Source organism: Daphnia magna, linkage group LG1 (assembly GCF_020631705.1).
Source record: "Daphnia magna isolate NIES linkage group LG1, ASM2063170v1.1, whole genome shotgun sequence".
NCBI lineage: Eukaryota > Metazoa > Arthropoda > Branchiopoda > Diplostraca > Daphniidae > Daphnia > Daphnia magna.
The window spans coordinates 3,435,421-3,454,251 of record NC_059182.1 but is presented as its reverse complement, the minus strand read 5'-3'; the positions used below and the strand labels follow the sequence as shown (position 1 = coordinate 3,454,251).

General features: G+C 39.8%; 5 protein-coding genes and 1 long non-coding RNA gene across 11 annotated transcripts; 4 read left to right on the top strand and 2 right to left on the bottom strand.

Annotated features, from left to right (window-relative positions):
- Positions 1-830: 830 nt before the first annotated feature.
- LOC116930071 (distal membrane-arm assembly complex protein 2) lies at positions 831-1,968 on the bottom strand. Its single transcript, XM_032937429.2, is given in 3 exon segments — positions 831-1,247; positions 1,310-1,550; positions 1,552-1,968. Coding segments are annotated over 3 exon segments (759 nt in total). The 5' UTR covers positions 1,750-1,968; the 3' UTR covers positions 831-927.
- Positions 1,969-3,139: 1,171 nt separating this feature from the next.
- Positions 3,140-6,202, top strand: LOC116930080 (probable cleavage and polyadenylation specificity factor subunit 2). Its single transcript, XM_032937439.2, has 10 exons — positions 3,140-3,590; positions 3,657-3,748; positions 3,811-4,312; positions 4,377-4,624; positions 4,690-5,030; positions 5,107-5,314; positions 5,383-5,552; positions 5,632-5,721; positions 5,778-5,915; positions 5,992-6,202. The coding sequence occupies exons 1-10, from the start codon at positions 3,268-3,270 to the stop codon at positions 6,082-6,084; spliced, it is 2,205 nt and encodes a 734-aa protein (XP_032793330.1). The 5' UTR covers positions 3,140-3,267; the 3' UTR covers positions 6,085-6,202.
- A 154-nt stretch (positions 6,203-6,356) lies between these two features.
- LOC116930085 (trafficking protein particle complex subunit 3) lies at positions 6,357-7,215 on the top strand. The gene is made up of 3 exons (XM_032937456.2): positions 6,357-6,518; positions 6,602-6,979; positions 7,033-7,215. The coding sequence occupies exons 1-3, from the start codon at positions 6,477-6,479 to the stop codon at positions 7,150-7,152; spliced, it is 540 nt and encodes a 179-aa protein (XP_032793347.1). The 5' UTR covers positions 6,357-6,476; the 3' UTR covers positions 7,153-7,215.
- On the bottom strand, positions 7,216-7,938 carry LOC116930087 (ctenidin-3). The gene is made up of 2 exons (XM_032937460.2): positions 7,784-7,938; positions 7,216-7,714 (listed from the first exon to the last, which is right to left on the bottom strand). The coding sequence occupies exons 1-2, from the start codon at positions 7,796-7,798 to the stop codon at positions 7,307-7,309; spliced, it is 423 nt and encodes a 140-aa protein (XP_032793351.1). The 5' UTR covers positions 7,799-7,938; the 3' UTR covers positions 7,216-7,306.
- A 1,478-nt stretch (positions 7,939-9,416) lies between these two features.
- Positions 9,417-10,739, top strand: LOC123469386. Of its 2 annotated transcripts, XR_006642648.1 has the most exons (3): positions 9,417-10,155; positions 10,226-10,408; positions 10,492-10,739. It is a non-coding gene; the product is annotated as an uncharacterized LOC123469386 (long non-coding RNA). The 2 variants fall into 2 exon arrangements; XR_006642647.1 differs by having other exon boundaries at positions 9,417-10,408.
- A 2,288-nt stretch (positions 10,740-13,027) lies between these two features.
- On the top strand, positions 13,028-18,712 carry LOC116930081. 5 transcript variants are annotated; one of them, XM_045168251.1, is made up of 8 exons: positions 13,028-13,223; positions 13,291-13,441; positions 14,217-14,541; positions 14,736-15,025; positions 15,084-15,207; positions 15,275-15,366; positions 16,598-16,811; positions 16,876-18,712. In XM_045168251.1, exons 7-8 carry the CDS (start codon positions 16,721-16,723, stop codon positions 18,495-18,497), a joined length of 1,713 nt encoding a protein of 570 aa, XP_045024186.1. In that variant the 5' UTR covers positions 13,028-13,223; positions 13,291-13,441; positions 14,217-14,541; positions 14,736-15,025; positions 15,084-15,207; positions 15,275-15,366; positions 16,598-16,720; the 3' UTR covers positions 18,498-18,712. The 5 variants fall into 5 exon arrangements, with proteins under 5 accessions (XP_045024186.1, XP_032793334.2, XP_045024185.1 ...); XM_032937443.2 differs by having other exon boundaries at positions 14,645-15,025; XM_045168250.1 differs by having other exon boundaries at positions 14,645-15,025; positions 16,575-16,811.
- The last annotated feature ends 119 nt before the right edge of the window (positions 18,713-18,831 follow it).

The following is an 18,831-nucleotide window of genomic DNA, read 5'->3' as shown; positions in this document are numbered from 1 at the left end:
GTTAGAATTTCAGTTTTCACGTTCTGAGAATGGTGTCGTCGTCAGTTAACGTATTCGTGCCAAATCAGAAGTCTGCATTAATGACTTGCTGGTTTTGTTCCAATTTTATTCTTGTGACGTGTTGCTTTATTTTACGGTCATAAATGACCAAAGTAGATGAGTCGCCTAAAGTAATTTTAACGTGACCTTGCGACAACTGTTGTGTTTTAATCCATATTTATCTGTTATTCACAGACGAAGTTTCGTCGAGCAGGTGATTGACGACAAGTACGGCACAGACAAGGTATGATTTTTCATTACCTAAAAATTTTACTGGCCTTCCATTAATTCTCCGTACTGAATTCATTTTTAGGAATGACGGAACCATTGCAGGCTTTAAAAAAGCCAAAGAATTAAAACATAAAAAAAATACATAATAAAAAAACAAAAAAAAAAAAACTGGGAAAAAACTGACAAAAATTGCATTAGAAAACCCAACCCTTCTATAGTACTAGATCAACTGTTTTTTTGTTTTTTTTAAAGATAGTAGGCATAGGGGGATCATTTGTATCTTTTGAAATCAAGGTGAATCATAATAAAACGGAAAGCAGTTAAAAGGTCATTTTTCGGAATTGGATGAATGAAAAATAATAACTAACGATTGTGAGACCCGTCCTTAATTCAAATAATGTCTGAGTCGCCAATCCGCTAAAATTCTGTCTTGTTATTGAAACCCTTGTTTTCTTCCGTAATAATCAATATTTTCCTACATGATTTTGTCTTTCTTAAAGAAGGAACACTCCCCAAACTCGTTCATATTAACCTTTGTCGTTCCCAGTTTAAAAATTGAATAAATAATACCATTTATGTATTGTTTTTAACTTCTAAGAGTGGACAAAAACCACCTGTCACGAGAGCGGGTCTTCTTTGCCAAGTGGCTGTACATTCTTATTCTTTAGCTTCACTGGGTTTCAGTAGCGATTCATCGCAGTAAACGATACCTCTGATGGTGATTTCAGGCAAAATATCCTCGAGCATGAGACATACCAGTTCAAGGTTTTTAGCTTCAGGGTGACCGCCCAAAATAAGTGTTTTGAGTTTCTTCATTTTGCTTAGCGATGCAATACCCTTATCTGTCACTCTGTGACAGTTTCGGATGTCTAGGTATTCCAGTGTGTTGCCATACTCGCCCGAAATCCTATCCAGGCACCAATCATCAATATGTGGACACCCTTCCAGGCTCAGCCACTTTAGGTTCTCCATATTTTCTAAAATACACAGTATTGCAATATAATAACTTTGGAAAAGTGTAATCTATGAAAAGTTGTACTCATGTTCTCCAAACCCTCATAGATGAGAGTCATTTTTGAACAGTCAGCAGCCTCCACTTTATATGACTCAACATAGAATTTGGGTAAACTTGTTAACATATCAGAATCAGGGTCTTGAGTGATCCAGTCCTCTTGGCCATGGAAACGTACTTTTCCACCACGAAAACAAAGAAAATGAGCTGTAGCTAATTCTGGGCCCAGGAATTCTGCTCGTTCTTTTATATAAATTTGTGATCTCAAGCAATTTATCTTCTTGAAATAGATCCCATGTTTGTCTTAATCCATACGGCGTGAATTTGATTGCATTCATAACTTCAATCACTTTAATGCCATAGTTGGTATTACTAGAGAATAGCGCCAAGCCGGTTGTATTTTCCTCTACATAGACTTTAGGAAGTTCGTAGATAACGCGATCCTCTTTCTTTTCTGGTTTCATCATCTTCTTATGATCTATTTTAGAAATTTGTGAAGAAACAGGTACGGGCCGTTGACTAGAAAGTGCTCGTACATGATCTTCGAAACTTTTCCGCTAATCTCAAATGGGTTAACCTAGAATAACTTATGGCCATGTTGAGTTCCTTTAAGCAGCACTTCTTATTGTTGTGATTCTTCGCAGTGAAACACTGAAACGTTCAGCTGTCTGCTGGTCTGTCATAGATCAGCGTTGCCGGCTTGCTGCTGATGTTCATTTGTTTTGTTGATTTCTAGGGCTCGGCCCCGATCACATTCTAATCGGGGACACCGCTAAGCTTCCCCGATTAAAATGAATCGGGGAAGTTCAGTGCGGGGATTTCTTTTTTCGGTGCGGAACGGTGCTATAATCGGTGCTGCACCGATAGTACCACTTCAGCCATTGGGGTTTAGTCTTACCAGGGACCTTGCGTTCTGATAGGCCAACGAGATGCCAATTTAGATCACTATTCATTGATAATCGGGGAAGGCCCCGATCACCGATATCACCGTACTACTATTACTACTACGTAGTAGTAGTAGTGGCCGTAGGCCACTGAGCAGACCTAGTCTGCACCGACAGTAGACTGCACTGAGCAGACGGCTTCTGATATTAAAAAAATTCATCGCTTTTATGGTGTTTTCCTTCTTCTTTAATTGGACAGAAATAAATACGAAGCATACGTATTTATATATACTATCATCTTTGTGATGGACGGCGATTTTTATAATATATTACATATATTATAAAAATCATAGGATCGATCATCACCCGAGCACCGAAATCACTTCCCCGATTAAGATTATCCCCGCACCGGATCGAATAAAAAAGTTCCCCGATTGACGCGGGGCCGAGCGCTAGCCTCGTATGCAATGGGTAGGTAAGTGGGCGAATGGGTAGGTCTTCTCAGCAAAAAAATTGGATCCGGTGGGTAACGGTTCCTGAGACTTTGTGCCCATTACCTACCCGGGTTTCATGTGGGTAACGCAATTTCAAAAACCAGTTCCATTATCCGATTTCAAAACCCGGTTAGCACCAATTTCCTTCCCGATTACCCGGTTTTTCCCCTAAATCAAGTCACGCGCTTTTAATTCCGCCACAAAAAAATTTTTTTGCTAATCTCCCTTTAATTTTACTTGGCGTTTTGCGCAAGCCGCCATTTTACAAAATGGCGGTGGGTATACCCGGTTTGCCCATCAAATCCGCCCAGCCTACCCATTTTGGGGAAAAAAGCTACCCGGATCGCCCATGGGCGACTATTTTTGGTGACGATCCATGGGTAACCCGGGTTTTCGAGAACCGGGGCCGAGCCCTATTCATTTCATCATAATTTCATTGCAAAACTTTAACTTGTACGGCACCGCTGCAGGCAGACTACATCTACAAATTCGTTATTGAGAAGTAATGCGATGATTTTTTTTTACACATGCTAAATTGAAGAATAACACGTCAACAATCTAGCTAGACAGACTGATTTATGATAAATAACCGGCAGTCTAAACAGAGATGACGTCCATCATCAAGTTTTGCGCGCTTTCGGGTGCGCTTGATGATTCACCACATTCTTACCTACTAAAAGTGGACGATTTCACATTCTTGCTGGATTGTGGCTGGGATGAAAAGTGCTCTGAAGGATTCATACTTGAGCTAAAAAAGCATGTGAACAAGATTGATGCTGTGCTTTTGTCATATCCTGATCAACTGCATCTGGGAGCATTACCATATGCGGTTGGGAAACTTGGCCTTTCCTGCCCAGTGTATGCAACAGTTCCTGTTTACAAAATGGGACAGATGTTTATGTATGATTGGTACCAGTCCATGGACAACATGTAATATGTCATTGAGTTTCTAGTGCTACAAGAAAAAAATCTAACATAATTACAATTTATCCTCAGGGAAGACTTTGATCTGTTCACATTGGACGATGTTGACAACTCATTTGATAAAGTTGTACAATTAAAATACAGCCAAAGTGTGCCTCTTAAGGGTAAACGTCTAAGAACACAATTATTATTTTTATTTATTGATGAATGTTGATCTGTTTTACAGGAAAAGGGCAAGGGTTGATTATCACACCACTTCCAGCAGGACATATGTTGGGAGGAACAGTGTGGAAAATAGTAAAAGATGGTGAAGAGGATATAATTTATGCTGTGGATTATAATCACAAAAAGGAACGCCATCTAAATGGTTGCGAGTTAGAAAAGATACAACGACCATCGCTTCTCATTACCGATGCATTTAACACCCTTTACCAACAGCCCAGAAGACGAAGCCGTGATGAAAAACTGATGACGAATATCCTACAAACGTTGAGAGGAGGTGGTAATGTCCTTATCGCCGTAGACACGGCTGGAAGAGTTCTCGAATTGGCTCATATGTTGGAGCAGTTGTGGAGAAATCAAGAATCTGGTTTGAGAGCATACAGTTTGGCTCTGCTAAACAATGTAGCCTACAATGTGAACGAGTTCGCCAAATCACAGATAGAATGGATGTCAGATAAGTTAATGAAATCTTTTGAAGGAGCAAGAAATAATCCATTTGGATTTAAGTAAGTCATTTAGTATTACTAAATTCCAAACTTTTGTTGAAATAATTCAACCAATATTCTCTAGGTACTTACAGTTATGTCACACCTTGTCGGAGGTGCTTCGCATACCTGGCTCAAAAGTAGTTCTGTCCAGTTGGCCAGATTTGGAGTGTGGATTTGCCAGAGATCTGTTTGCCTTATGGTGTTCCGATTCCAGAAATTCTGTTGTTCTAACCAGTCGGTCAGGACAAGGCACGCTGGGCCAACGCTTGTATAATCAGCCAAATTTAAAGTCGGTCACGCTCGAACTGAAACAGCGTGTCAAACTAGAAGGTAAAACATTTGCTTTCGCGATTTATAGCTAACGGAATTTCTAAAAGCTCTGTTTCTATTTGAAGGTGCGGAGTTGGAAGAATACCGAAGAAGAGAACGAGAGAAAAATATTTTAGCAGGGGTAAAAGTCAAAGATCAAACTGTAGCTGAGTCCAGTGAATCGGAAGATGAGGTGAAAAAAGGCCGGCATGACATTGTTGTACGGTCAGACGATAAAAGTCCAGGAGCAGTACAGCACTTTTTTAAAAGTTCGAAGAAGCATCCCACCATGTTCCCGTATTTTGAAGATAAAATTAAATTCGATGAGTATGGTGAGATTATCCGCCCAGAAGATTACGTCATCGCCGAATCTGAAGACCACGATATGACGGACTATTCGGTCGAAAAACCTAAATGGGAAGAAGAAGTATGACAATTCGAGCTGTATTTTGCTTTTTAACAATCGCGTTAGCTTACGTTTGATTTTCGTTCTTTCACCTTAGCCGGAAACAGCAGAGTGTCCTACCAAGTGCATTTCCACCACGACAACCTTGCCGATCAATGCAAGTATCCAGTATATTGATTTCGAGGGACGATCTGACGGTGAATCCATCATAAAATTGATTGAATCCATGAAACCGAAGAGAACCATAGTCGTCAGAGGATCGCCCGAATCTTGCCAAGCACTACATAATTTATGTCTTTCAACTGGTAAAAATTCATTGTAGATAGTCAAAATTAGCCTGCTGTCCAGATTTTTATGACTTTTTATACCTCAGGGTCATCAGATAATAAAGCCTTTATAGCCCGAAAAGGAGAAACAATTGATGCAACAATCGAAAGCCATATTTACCAAGTGCGCTTAAAAGACTCATTGTTGTCTTCGCTTTCCTTCGGTAAAGCAAGGGATGCTGAAGTGGCCTGGATTGATGCAAAACTTACTTATCAAGTACACTCGCTGTTCCTTTAATAGGAAAAAAGAACTGACAAAGATAATTCAAATAATTGGTGGGCTTTCTTGATAATAGGCAGAAGACTTACGGGACTTGGACGATAAAGAAAATAATTCGCTACGTAAAGAGCAAGCCCCGCTGTTGGAGCCGTTAGAGCCCAAAGATGTATTTATGTTAGTTCAATTATATTGAGTGCCAATGGCGAAATTGTTTTTCTCTAGATTCCTGGCCACGAGACATCATATATCAACGAACTGAAGTTATCGGATTTTAAACAAGTGCTCGTGCGTCATGGTATCCCATCTGAGTTTATTGGAGGCGTTCTTTGGTGCTGTAATGGCAATGTTGCACTTCGCAGGGTATGAAACTAAAACCAATACCTCATTAAATTACAAAACGTTTTAGAGGCCTTTCCTTGTTTATTTTTGTCCCCAGAACGAGTCGGGTAAAGTCACGCTGGAAGGCTGTGTATCTGATGATTATTACCGCGTCAGAGAATTGTTATACGATCAGTACGCTATTATCTAAAATATCGGTCATATCTGTCAGTGCATATATGCATCTAGATGAAAGCTTCCATCCGTCGTTTCCCCCAATGCGCTTTTGTTTCCTGGAAATTGAATAAATATGCTTTTGTGATAAACTACTATTCAGTTGTCAAATAGATTGATTTAGAACATTGTATCGATTGAATTTTAACACAAGGTTTAACCGTTGAGAGAAATGTTTCAGAATTCATAATGTGATTGCTACCATGTAATCGTTCAACAGATGACGTTGAGTAATTCTTCGTTCAATAGCCCTTCAAAAGATGGCGTTGAATGAACTGTCAAGCACAATTATTATTTTTTTTATAAGCAAGAGGGTAGCCAAACCATAAAGCTGTTTAACTATCATTCCAACAAATTTATTCAAAAATAATGGCAAGGCCTGGAGTGAGGGTGGCAGATTCCAAAAAGATTGTAAGCTTTTAATTTACGCTGAGATCTTTGCGCAAAATTTTAAATCTAGATGTATTTTTATTCGTTCTAAAACGATCATGAAGAATTCAGAGTTATTTACACTTACATACGGAGCCCTTGTAAGTCAACTACTGAAAGATTACGAAAACGCCGAAGATGTGAATCGACAGCTTGACAGAATGGGATACAATATTGGTGTTAGAATAATTGAAGATTTCCTGGCTAGAACATCTACTGCCAGATGTACTGACATGAAGGATACTGCCGAAAAAATCCAAAGTGCTTTTAAGATGTATCTTGGGGTAAACCCAACTGTGACTAGTTGGTCACCTGCCAGCGATGAGTTTTCCCTTTTATTTGATCAGAACCCAATGACAGAATTTGTTGAGTTGCCAGAGAGCTGTCTTAGCTTGAAATACTGCAATCTGTTTTGTGGCATTATCAGGGGAGCCTGTGAAATGGTAATGTTTTAAACACATCAGTAGAAACTTGTTATACTATCTGACTTCTTTAGGTTCAACTGGAAGTTACCAGCTGGTTTGTTCAAGATTCTTTGAAAGGAGACCCTACTACAGAACTTCGAGTCAAGTTTGTCAAGAAATTAGAGGATGCCATGCCAGCTGGAGAAGACTAGGCCACCTACAAACATCCTGTTGTGTGGTTTATGTCATATGTGTAATAAAAGAAAATCTCAGAATTCTTGTTCAATGATAGTTTGTTTATTTTTTCCAGTCAGCCAGCGACGGATTTCCAATAACTAGTGATTTGGAATAAATTACTTTCAGCCGTTAGCAGTGTGGGCAGCCATGGCCACCACCAAACCCGCCGCCATATCCTCCAGCTTGCCCACCATGGCCTCCTCCGGTTCCCCTGACGACAACAACAGAAACAGTTCTTCCACCGTGTCCTCCACCATGTCCTCCGCCATGTACTCCTCCGAAGCTAGCGCCGTGTCTTCCGCCGTGTACTCCTCCGAAACTAGCACCGTGTCCTCCTCCGAAGCTAGCACCGTGTCCTCCTCCGAAGCTAGCACCGTGTCCTCCACCATATCCTCCTATTCCACCGCTATGTCCTCCAACGCCAATTGCACCAACGTGTCCTCCACCGAAACTACCACCGTATCCTCCACTTCTTAGGTGACCGGCCATGGAAGTAGCCCCAAAGATGGCCAGAACAATGGCCAGAATGACCGAAATCTAATTAGACCGTATGCAAACGAAACTGTAAAAAAGAGAATTTTCGGATTTAAGCTGCCACGATTTTACCTTGCTGCTGTGCATGTTGGATAGATTCTAGTAGCTGCTGAACGATGTGTTCTTCAGACAAAGTCGTACTGATGATTTATGCCAGATTTCGGCTGGTTTTTATACTTGCAGATTGCTTTGTCAGCACACGTTCAAATTTATGAAGAATGAATGACGCACACAATGGTTTACTAACCCTCAATACGTAAGTCTGCATTGTTTCAACTGAGAGGGAAAGTTATTTCGTCTTCATTGTCCATTTTCACGGAAGTGTGAACAGGACTGTTTAGAGCTTAGCCACCAACGGTTCGAAGTGTCTCTTGTTCTATCTTCGATGGTGCTCGAGTCATCGGTTGTTGATTGTAATCGAGTTCAAACGATAGGGAAAGTGATAGCATTCTACAGAAGAAAAAGTCTGCAAGATTATGGCGAGTATCAACGGTATGTACACCTGACTAATTCTTTTTACTTTTTAGTTTTGTGTGTGTAGTTTCTCTTTTCGTCTGGGTTATTTTTGTCATTTATTAAGTTTGATATTTCAATAGGAACTATTATTTGATGAATGAATCCTTTGATTAGAATTTTATATAACTGCCTTGGATGGGAATGACCTTAATCTCGCCACAGCAAACTTATTTTTCGTGCTACGCCATGTGCCGTTAGCGCATTCGTTATCTATTCCACTGATTACAGTTGAGCCCGTGGATAAGGTATTCCTGTTCAAAAATTTTTTGCGCTTTTTAGGTGGTAAAAATTTAAATAATGTATAAAAACCACTTCATTGAGTAGAACGGAACAGTCGATAAGGAGTGGTGCAACACCGACTGATCTATAATGAAGAGACTAATATTCCGTCAGTCAATCCACAAGTGTGGAAAAAGTCGCCCTTATTTTAATGAGATACATAACGGGTGCACACTAGAGGTATAATACATCAGCGTCACGTTATACCACCCAACTAAGTAAAATTACAAAATCACATGATGACACATCACAGAATGATTGTGTTTGGCGGAACAGAAAGGACAACAAAAAAAACTGGATTTGAAAACTTAACTTCCATCGTCGAGAAAGTGAACCCCATGAGAAATGAATCGCGAACTCCGTGTGATTTCTACTGGTTTCATACCTGTCAACAGACAGAGGACAGCTGGCCAATAATTGATTATCTAATTTTAGAATCCTCACGACTTCAAAGAGACAACCCCACTCGACAGAATTACAAGCAGAACGTGGCTATAATTATAATGACTACTCGACACCGAATCAACACGTGAGGCCGCTGGGAAAGGTAAGCACATTTCGCAAAACCCATCTGTAACAAAATTTATTCATGTATTTTTGTGTGCGTGTGATTGATTTCTTTTAAACGATATTTCTTGCCGACAATCGACCTAGATACTACGTTGATAACGGCGGAAAGAGTAGGCTGTCTGATGAAAGATAAACATTGTGTACCCGAGCACGTGGAATTGTCCACCGATCTCGTTCGTTCTTTCTACGGTGATCCCGTTGTTTCGTACCGGGATGGTGGATCACGATCAGTCCTGATGACGTATGTCCTAAAACCGGTTCAGCTAAACTCAAAGGGCAAGTTAAAAATTCCTTTTAGTATATGATGTCTTACCCGGTTATTGATTTACACATTTCTAGCCTCTGCAACAGAGTGTCGACGGTCTTTCATACCTAAAACTCGTTTGGAACTTGAGGACCTCCTTGAAGATGGAATGCTAAACGACTGACAGGAAGGACCTTAGCACCTTCCCTCTGCAAGAACAACCCACTGCGGCGTCATCACGAATTCCACACATCATTTGTAATAAATATTGGCAAGTACATAAAATAATTCCAAATAAATCATTATGTCCTTAAAGCGAGGTTTCAATTTCAGGTTCACACGTATAGCAGTAGAAATGTTATTTCGGTGACCATAAGACATCTTTCTCTATTTCCATTTCAGGACTCTTGAACTTGAAGCTACTCGCTAGAAGAATCAATCGTTTCTACAAACGCATTCACGCAACAACATTTGAATGAATGTTAGCGGTATGGTTTGAGCGTAAACCCCAACAAGCATTAATGTTAGACCAATGCAAAACAATCACGAAAAGAAAAAAGGCTAACCCGAAAACCAAAATAAAGAGTGTGTTACTATCGATCTTTCTGTAAGGAGTACCGGTTGGTAGAAACCACCAACTAAAAGCTTTTACAAGGATCAAAGATAGAGTTATAACCAAAAGTAAAAGAGCACAAAGTTGGGTGACATTCTGAGCATCTTCAGCCGCAATTGAGCAAAGATCTCCTCGATTTCCGTTGCTGCTCTCGTCCATTTTACTTTTCTTGCCACAGGTATTTTGCTGGACAATTAATGGACTATCTCCTAAATCGTTAATGTACAACTATAATTTTCCGCATCCGTATAAGATGGTACGATGTTTAATACTAACCTTACTTTTCGTTTAGTGAAGTGGGGCAGTTGAGGCTATTTATTCAGTGGTACTCTTCGGTTACTTTGTCTGGTGTAAAGACCGTCTTCTTCCGGACTGTTGTGCAACACGATGCGTTACTGAGTTTTATATATGCTCCGGATCTAAATGTATGTAGCACCCAAGCCAGCTACACCTGCGCCTTTTACTAAAAGCAAAAGTAAATCATATCTACGGCTCACTTATGGTGGGGTGGATCTATCTAATTAAAGAGTTATTTATACTCTCGGTACTCTCCTATAGATCTCTTTGCCAACGGCTGCTCTGCATCAACAGATTAATGTGATTTTCAACATTTGGTTCCTTTTCTGATTCCGATGAGCTGTCAGCCCCCTTATATGCATTCCTTTTCCCATCTTCCAAATCCATCCAAGCTTCCAGTAATTATGCAGTTTATATAATAAGCTTCAGTGTGAATGCCTGGGCGCACGAACAACTACATCCATTTGTTTGAAACTTGACAATTAAGAGATAAAAACCCGTTCTCTCAATTTGTCTCAATCCAGCACTCTGTTAACGTGAGGCGTCATTTCACAACTTGGAGGGACATTATGTTTAATAAGTCATGTCTCATGCACGTAAACACCGTTAACAAATGGCGCCTCGATGCTAGGACTTGAGAGTTCAATGTGCTTTTACGTCAAGGAGAAGCACTTAACCTTGAAATACGCTGGAAAAGTTAATTAGATTGTGTGTGACGATGGTCAACGAGTATCATTAACGACTTCCACGAAATTTAGTGTAGTCTCCATAGTTGCAATATCTCACCACAGATCACGCGATTTTCGTGTTTCATCGTACCAACGAAATAAACTAAATTAGAGCACAAGTTCGCTAGCCCAACTCCGATCATCCAGTAATCCAGGTAATTCTCTGTCCTGTTCATGATAGTCTTTACGTTTGAACTATAGATTCCGGTGCAACAACATAAATGTCTAGCTCACCTGACTGAGGAATTTGGCAGTCGTCAAACTCAACTGGTTGTTAGCTGATTAACAATCTCCCGCACCTTAACATTCCAACTGTTGTGGCTGGACAATTCGTCTGAATTGTTATTACGGCAGACCAAACGACCGAATCAGTCAGGTTTTTTTCCTTCTGATTCTCCGAATATTAGTCGGATAGAATCAATGGTAAAGATTTATGGCCTGCTTCTACGGTTGTGATGTAGTAGCGAATGAAATCCGGTTGGTGATTGCATCTACAATAACAATGACTACAATAACAATGATGGCTAATCCTACTCCTACCTGATGGCTTGCAACCTGTTACAACCTATAGATATTTATCATCGATATTTTCCAAATTGATATGAATGGCCCACCTTGAGTTTAACGGCTAAAAAAGGGGATCACAGTCCATTTGCGGCTGTAATTTGATATGCGTGTTGTTGTCCAAATAACATTTGGTCACGATTGGATTTTTTCGTAAGACCATTTGTTTCAACATTGCTGCAAGCATTACGCCCTGTTGCATCCGTATTAGAATATGGGCTACTGAGCCAACGGCAAAATCAGCAGTTTCTATACATCAAACTAGATGAATGTTTTCGACGTCTTTTGGGGCAAGTGATTCGGAGAAAAGATATGACCAATGACCAACATAAGCAGGAAAATAAAGATGAGAAGATTCGAAGAAATAGAAGTTTGACGACTGGCAGATAGACACGCAACTTTGCAGCAAAAGACGCAATTAGTTTGTCAACCACCAAATACTTTTGAAATGAGGCATACCTTTCTGTTTGATGATCCAAGTCCCTGCTGTTAGGTGATGTGGGTTTACAAAACAGTGGATCAATCTACATAGAATTGTTACACCTTAATTTTTTTCATGGAGGCATTGATTTTAAAGAGCCAATAAAATCTTTTCATAGGTTATTCTGGGTTTGAGATAGTTGATTCTTGGGTTGAAATCACCTTAGATGACACACCTTCAACTGGTAATTTAAATTGGAGACCAGACTCAGGAGCAATTGAGATAACGAGTTCACCTTGGATTGTAACGACTACGTTTTTGATAAAATAACCGGTCGACAAAGACGAATTGTTTACCAAGCCAGCCACCTATGTGCTTTAAAAAAATGCAAAACAAAAACCAGAAGACTTGCTTTAATTCTAATAATATCCATTTGACATCTTACCAATCAATTTTCTTTGACATAGCTATTTGTTAACACTACTGCTCAAGGAAACCCCTCTAGGCATTTTCAGTTGTTTTCCATTCGCGTTCATTTTTCTGGATGCTATCGATCGTTCAGATTTTCAGTGATCTGAACAATCTCAATGAGAATACTAGGAATGATGCGATGGACGTTACACAAGTTGTTGACGTAGACTGTCATTATTCTTGCGAAATTTTTTAGGCTTGTGCAAGTGGTATCTAAAATGACCGTCACGAAAACCCGTTTCAATCGTGTACTGCTCGTGACAATTCCATTTGTTTCTTGCAGAGCTTGAATAATGTAAAGCGAGCGTTTGGAAATCCAAAATACAGTAGGTAGGAACTGACGTGTTAAAATTGGGTCAAACAGTTTCTCAACGCCCACAAACTGGCATCAGAATGATTGCATTGTCTATAACATCTGAGAAATTGTCCAACAAGTTTTTCAATCAATTTACATCCATAATGGGGTCAATATAAATGAATTTTGGAGTAACACCCAACAGTTGGACCATGGTTGGACGATAAACCACAGTGCCCTACTTTTTGTTTGACCTCGTGTCTGGCTGCAAAGCGCAAGCGCCGAGTTTTCTAGAAAATGTTGACCTTTGCCACTAGCTGGCACCTTAATGGCCACCATGAACAATTTGAAGAGCCAGCTGGCTTCCGTCCATTTTGTTCGTGGTGATTTCGTACTATACAGAAACGATCAATCACGTCGACAAAAAGGAAGTTTCGTCATCGTTGTTTGAAATTGGTGCAATTTCTGGAATTTTGTACCTTCCAAGAGGCTGAGCACAAACCAAAGCATTAAGGTAATAGATAATTTTGGGGGAACGTTTTAATGGACGACGAGTGTCAGCTGTTTGTTTTTTTCTTTAGTGTCTCCTTTTCTCCTGATCACCAGTTACATGATACTTTGATCTCCCATTATCTACCGTGAGACAAATCAGTTCTTCTTCAGCATTCTCAAATGGGCCAGTCTTTACCAGTAGATCAATATCGTAGAGGGAGGATAATAATTCTTTTTCAGGTAAATGTTTCCAGCTATTTCAAACAGTAAATTTGTTTGCTTTGTTTTGTTCAGGAACAAGTTATTTGACAGTAGTTCTCATTGCCTGCCAGCGATTGGCAAATGGGTGATTTGGTGTTTCTTCAATTGTTCCTAACAGTTGTTTAAATGTGTTTTTGCCTGACCCAAGCTATTTTTTCTTTGCTGGCAGAAAAAATGAGATTGGCATGATTGATGGTACGATAACAAGTAAATAGCCAAGTCAACAAAAAATTTAAGTTGAAATAACTGGGGAAATGTCTAGGTCATCGAACGGTATCTTTGACACGATTTTTCTTGTGACAATTGGGCAATTTTTTTATGAACGTTCGAAATTATTGACAGGTTTGAGGCTACAATATAAACAGACATATTGGTACTTGATTAATGTGCACGTCTGTTTAAAAAAAAGGTTCAATTGTTGTCCACGACGAAAACCGGTCGATTTGTCTCACCAGCAGTTTACTTGTTACTTGTCAAACCGTACACCTTCGCGCCATTTTAGAACAAACGATTTTCCCGCCAATAGGTTTATATTAAATAACGATCCAAATAATATTATTATGGCCAAGGGCTTCAATTGCATCTCGTATCTTATCGAATAAGGAGATGTTGTTCAAATCGTTGTAACAAATTAACAATTTTTCGCCTTTTGACTTTAACTAATCAATCGCGATAGTAAAAAGTACAATCATTCTATACTATGACAATCAAATCGAAATTAAACTTTTTTCTTTTCTTTTTCTTGACATGTTAGGTGGAGGAAGAAAAATGAGCCATTGGTATCTTAACGTATAAACGTTACCGAAAAAACGGAGTTCGAAAACTGACAGCAGCACGTTGAGGAAAAATAAGAAATTAAGTTAGCACAGCGACGAACAAGACAGCATGACGTCTTTTTGATCGAAACATCTGGTCAATTGACATAACAGAAACGGTTCGAGAATTGGCAATGATTGCCAAATTTTAGGATTGCAAAAAACAAGTTTTCCGTTGTCCGGGAATGTTGCCGGGAGGAAGTGAAATCGATAAAAATGACAAAGATATATGGGTTAAGAAGACACCCTCAATTTAATATACAGGTAATACCAAAGGGAAATGTGTGTTCAATCAGTGAATTAACATAACGAACGCGACACCCCAATTGATTAAAGTACAACTAACTTTGCCTTTTTCCTTCGAAAGTTGGAACCTTTTTTTTCTTGCCATCCTTGACACGATGACTAGATAAGAAAATTGTACAGCTGCTGGAGCGAGTCCCTTATTTATCTTATAGGGTCCCGTTCCAGAAGGTTATGGCTCCATACCCAATACACATGCCATTTCGGGAACCAGTTTGCTCACATGTGGACGGCTTGCAACAGTGTCGAATGCGGCGGAAGCAATGACAAGGATATCGACACATTTTTCATTCGATCCAACGTGAAGGGGAGAGATATAAGATTGTTTGACGTATACACCTGTGAAAGAGTAATAGAAGTTTTCTCCTAGCCTGTCAACGATGCGATCATGGAAATATCTGCTGCGAATTGAAAACGACACGAGATCTGTCACGACTTGAACAAGGTACATAAACGAAACTTGAGTTTTCTTTCGCAACAAATTCACTACATTCGCAAACCAGATATCCTACCCTCAAACGACTTACAAGTGCATTCTCGTCACTGTCGTAGCACTGATGTTCTTCCGGTTTTAATGGGATCAATTCAACGAGGACCATCCGGAGCTGATTTTGTTGATGTAAAGTGGTGGGTTAAAAAAACAAGGATAAAACGTGATAAAAAATAGAGTTGATTAGAACAATTTTGTTTTCAGATGAACCATTTCAAGTGGCCGAGAAACTCGAGAGAATACAGGTGTGGACATCACCAACGAACACACAAGACGGAATCGAGGAGAAAAACAAGGTATTACCGATTTATTGAGAAGGTGTAGAATTCTAGTTATGTTTTAGTGGCTTGCCGACTTTGTTCTTCACGCCAGCCATCATTTATCATTTCATAAAATTTATTCGTGGCTAAGGCCGGCCCTTGAAACTATCGAGCAATCTTTTGGATCATTCCCCCCCAGAATTTGAAATGGTTTTGGAAGCTAGACAACCGGTTTTATAATAATTTTTGTTGTGTAAATGAACCATTTCATATAGCCGGTTCCTACAGTAGAACGATCAAGCAAAAACAAGAGAATTGGTCAGCATGCCAATGCAAAAAAACGCCTTTCCGCGCCAAACGCTCCATCAAGTGGCTAGTATCACATCGCAGTTGATCTAGATATGTATCGTTGCTGCACAACAACGGACTTAAAACAACCTTCGTGTAGAACACGCACCTCCTTTTTTTTTCTCGTCTTTTTCCCCCAATTTGGTAGCAGGTTTTGTTTTAAAAGAATTTGGGGCTTGGTTTACTTATTGCACGTGGTAAACGGAAAGAAAAAGAAAATTACTTGCTTTGAAAAAAGTATAAGCCAAATTGCTTGTAGGGAACTTGTTGTTTATAGATACGAATCGGGTTGAGGTTGACAGCCAAGCCACCGCTACACATCCTCGAAGAATGACAGCGCATCACAATATGCAAGAAGAGCTGTCTAACCGTATCACGCTCCACAACATTTCACACGCTATCTACGGAATTAAAACAGTGCAATTATTTTATTTATTTTTTTTTTTTAAGGAGAACCTGTTCGAGCTTCACTGGTTGACATTTTTTTAAGGGAATATTAACGCAGCCCAGCTCTTGCAATGAGAATAAAATTATTATGTTTTTCCAAGCCACGTAATCGATTACAATCGGGAGAAATTCCTGTTTAGGTCATCCTTTGCGTCCAGTTTTCCCCTTTGTACGTTTGGCAATTCCAAAAGAACTGGCATTCTCGGTTCGTCGAATATTATTGGATCATAGCATTTTTTGGTTTTTTTGTGTGGTTGTTGTTCTGTTGTAGAAACAACTCGTCCCCTTTGTGGCTTTGTAGTCGTTTCGTCTTTTCTTATTTCAGTTTGCGTGTGGATTTGATTCCTTACAGTTCTGGCGTGCGCAGTGTCAAACATTACTCTAATGCTTTTTTGTTGTTGTTGTTGTTTGGCAATTGATTTCTAACAATCGTTATTGACGTGCAGAAGGGCTATTTATTTTTTATTCATAGGTAATTACAGCCGGAGGAGCTTAAATGAATCATTGCGTAATGACCTGTGAAGTGATTCGTTTCTATTGACCTTGGTTACGGCTCGGCGAGACCAATAAAAACGAAACTTGCGTCGTTTCGCTAATGGATTGCAGTCGGATATCGGTTTCCGCACTAGGACGTGACGTGCTAGTTGGAGATTTGTATAATTATTATACAGATAATATCTTGAAAAGTAAGACTTTTGTTTCAATTCATTGATTTACTGCATTATTTTCTAATTATCTTTCATCGATTAGGTAGTATCCTAGTACCGGGCGAGTGCATACGCATCGAGCACAAATTAATTCCTGAAACGGAACGTTACTTTTTCTTTAATCAACCGGACAAATTCAAACCGTCTCTGCTTGGCATAAATTCTCATTTAAAGGAGAGCATCGAACAAGGGTCTGTCGATTTAAATCTTCTTTGGTTCGCCGATTTTCTGAGAGTTATTCCGTCAGAAGGCGACGAAAATGAGGCGCTAGTCACCGTCTTCTTCCGCGTCATCCGACGGACTGAAACACTCGATCAGCATTTTTTCCACTCCAAAATATTCGACTATCAGCTAGACTGTGGTGGATGGGCGACGCATTTGGTGGAACAGGTTGTCTACGGAGCTGAGCTGATTTGTTCCATGCGAAGACCTGTCGACTGGAGGCGAGAAACAAAAGACAGCGCCGAAGAAAACATTTACCTGGTGGCCAAAGCTTATTTCGATCGCATTATCGGGCCGAAGGCAATCAATACCGAACCGCCAATTGAATTAGAAAAAGTGTCATGCCGAATACTCAGCAGTCTAGAAGATGTTCAACCGACAGAGAGTTCGTTCCGGATGTCTTGCGAATTTCTAAAGGATGTCATCAATTTCAAAGAAGATAATCAACCTGCGAAATTGTGGCGTCCTATTTACATTGTACGGCGCCAAATTCCTAAACAAATTGAAGCTCGCATTTTGCTGGATAGACTGACCGATAAGAGACTGAAAATCGAACGAAAATGGCACTGGATTATGAAGGAGACTCACCGGCTAGCAAAACATCCATTTCTCAATCGAGTTCCTCCCTTTGAGAGGGCGATACGACAGTTCATCGAATTATTGGAACCGGCCGAAAGCGAAATTATGCAATATGACATCAACGTTATTGCAAAGAAATGCATCCAAGACCAAGTTTCAAAAGACATCAAAACAATGGCTGATTGTCTTTTATTATCCGATATGGTAGATTGGCTGATCCAGCGTCGCAGCGAGATTGACGCCATCTGTTTGATGCTGAAAGGCAACCATCAGATGGGAATGTTCGACATGCCGGAAATCGAGTCTCGGCCTTCGTCCAGTGGTGAAAAACGAGCCAGAGTATTCGTCTTGAAAGTTGACTACATCTCAGATCCGCTGATGGAGCGCATTCAAAATTTGATTGGCAACTTGGAACCGGTTCACAAACTTCCAGTTTTTCCGGTCATCTCATCCGGGAAAGAGCGTCTCGGAATAATTAGTAGAGCCTTTCACGGGTTTTCGGAAGAGGCACGTTGGTGTTCCAATGAGCAATATAGCTATTACCAGATCGGTCTAGTTCCAGTTTCCTCGCCCCTGGAAGATGGAACGATCAAGACTATTGTCTATCCCGCCATTGAAATGACGCCGTCATGCTTGCCAGCTGCACAGTCCAGTCCTAAAGAATCGGAGAAAGATTTACATGAAGATCATCATCAGCTACTGTGTCTGCCCATCAACAATCACCAGCAACATCCAAACAGTCCCAAGAAAACTCTGACGGTTTCCAATCAAAGTGATAATCCATACGAAAAAGTGGCTTATTTTCTACTTAAAAGTATCATGATGATTTCTCCAGAGAATTTTGATGACGAGAATAACGTTTAGAAATTCTAATGTGTTGGCAATGTCGAGATTTGTTTTATATGATCTAACTTTTTTTCCATCATTCATGGAGCTGCACAGTGTGGATTTTGGAGGATTTTTTGTTTATGAACTAAATTCCATATAACCTTGATTGTTTCTCAACTAAATGATGGATCAACCAAAAGAAAACTGAAAATATATGATTATTTATGAGGCAATACAATTTGTTAAGCAGAGAACATGTAAATTTTATTTTCAATAAATATGCGTCAGATGATCAACAATGCACGACAAATAAAATCCTGTAGGCGTTCTTATTTGTGGTAATCTTCCTTAGCTAACGGCGTAGTTAAAA

What these genes read in the sequence shown, in the direction of transcription:
- LOC116930080 (XM_032937439.2), top strand. Translation starts at nt 3,268, where the DNA reads ATGACGTCCATCATCAAGTTTTGCGCGCTTTCGGGTGCGCTTGATGAT. An exon ending in AACCTAAATGGGAAGAAGAA is followed by an intron (nt 5,031 to 5,106) that starts GTATGACAATTC and finishes CTTTCACCTTAG; the next exon opens with CCGGAAACAGCAGAGTGTCC. An exon ending in GCAATGTTGCACTTCGCAGG is followed by an intron (nt 5,916 to 5,991) that starts GTATGAAACTAA and finishes TTTTGTCCCCAG; the next exon opens with AACGAGTCGGGTAAAGTCAC.
- LOC116930085 (XM_032937456.2), top strand. Translation starts at nt 6,477, where the DNA reads ATGGCAAGGCCTGGAGTGAGGGTGGCAGATTCCAAAAAGATT. An exon ending in TGGCAGATTCCAAAAAGATT is followed by an intron (nt 6,519 to 6,601) that starts GTAAGCTTTTAA and finishes ACGATCATGAAG; the next exon opens with AATTCAGAGTTATTTACACT. An exon ending in TCAGGGGAGCCTGTGAAATG is followed by an intron (nt 6,980 to 7,032) that starts GTAATGTTTTAA and finishes TGACTTCTTTAG; the next exon opens with GTTCAACTGGAAGTTACCAG.
- LOC116930081 (XM_045168252.1), top strand. Translation starts at nt 16,721, where the DNA reads ATGGATTGCAGTCGGATATCGGTTTCCGCACTAGGACGTGACGTGCTA. An exon ending in TACAGATAATATCTTGAAAA is followed by an intron (nt 16,812 to 16,875) that starts GTAAGACTTTTG and finishes TTCATCGATTAG; the next exon opens with GTAGTATCCTAGTACCGGGC.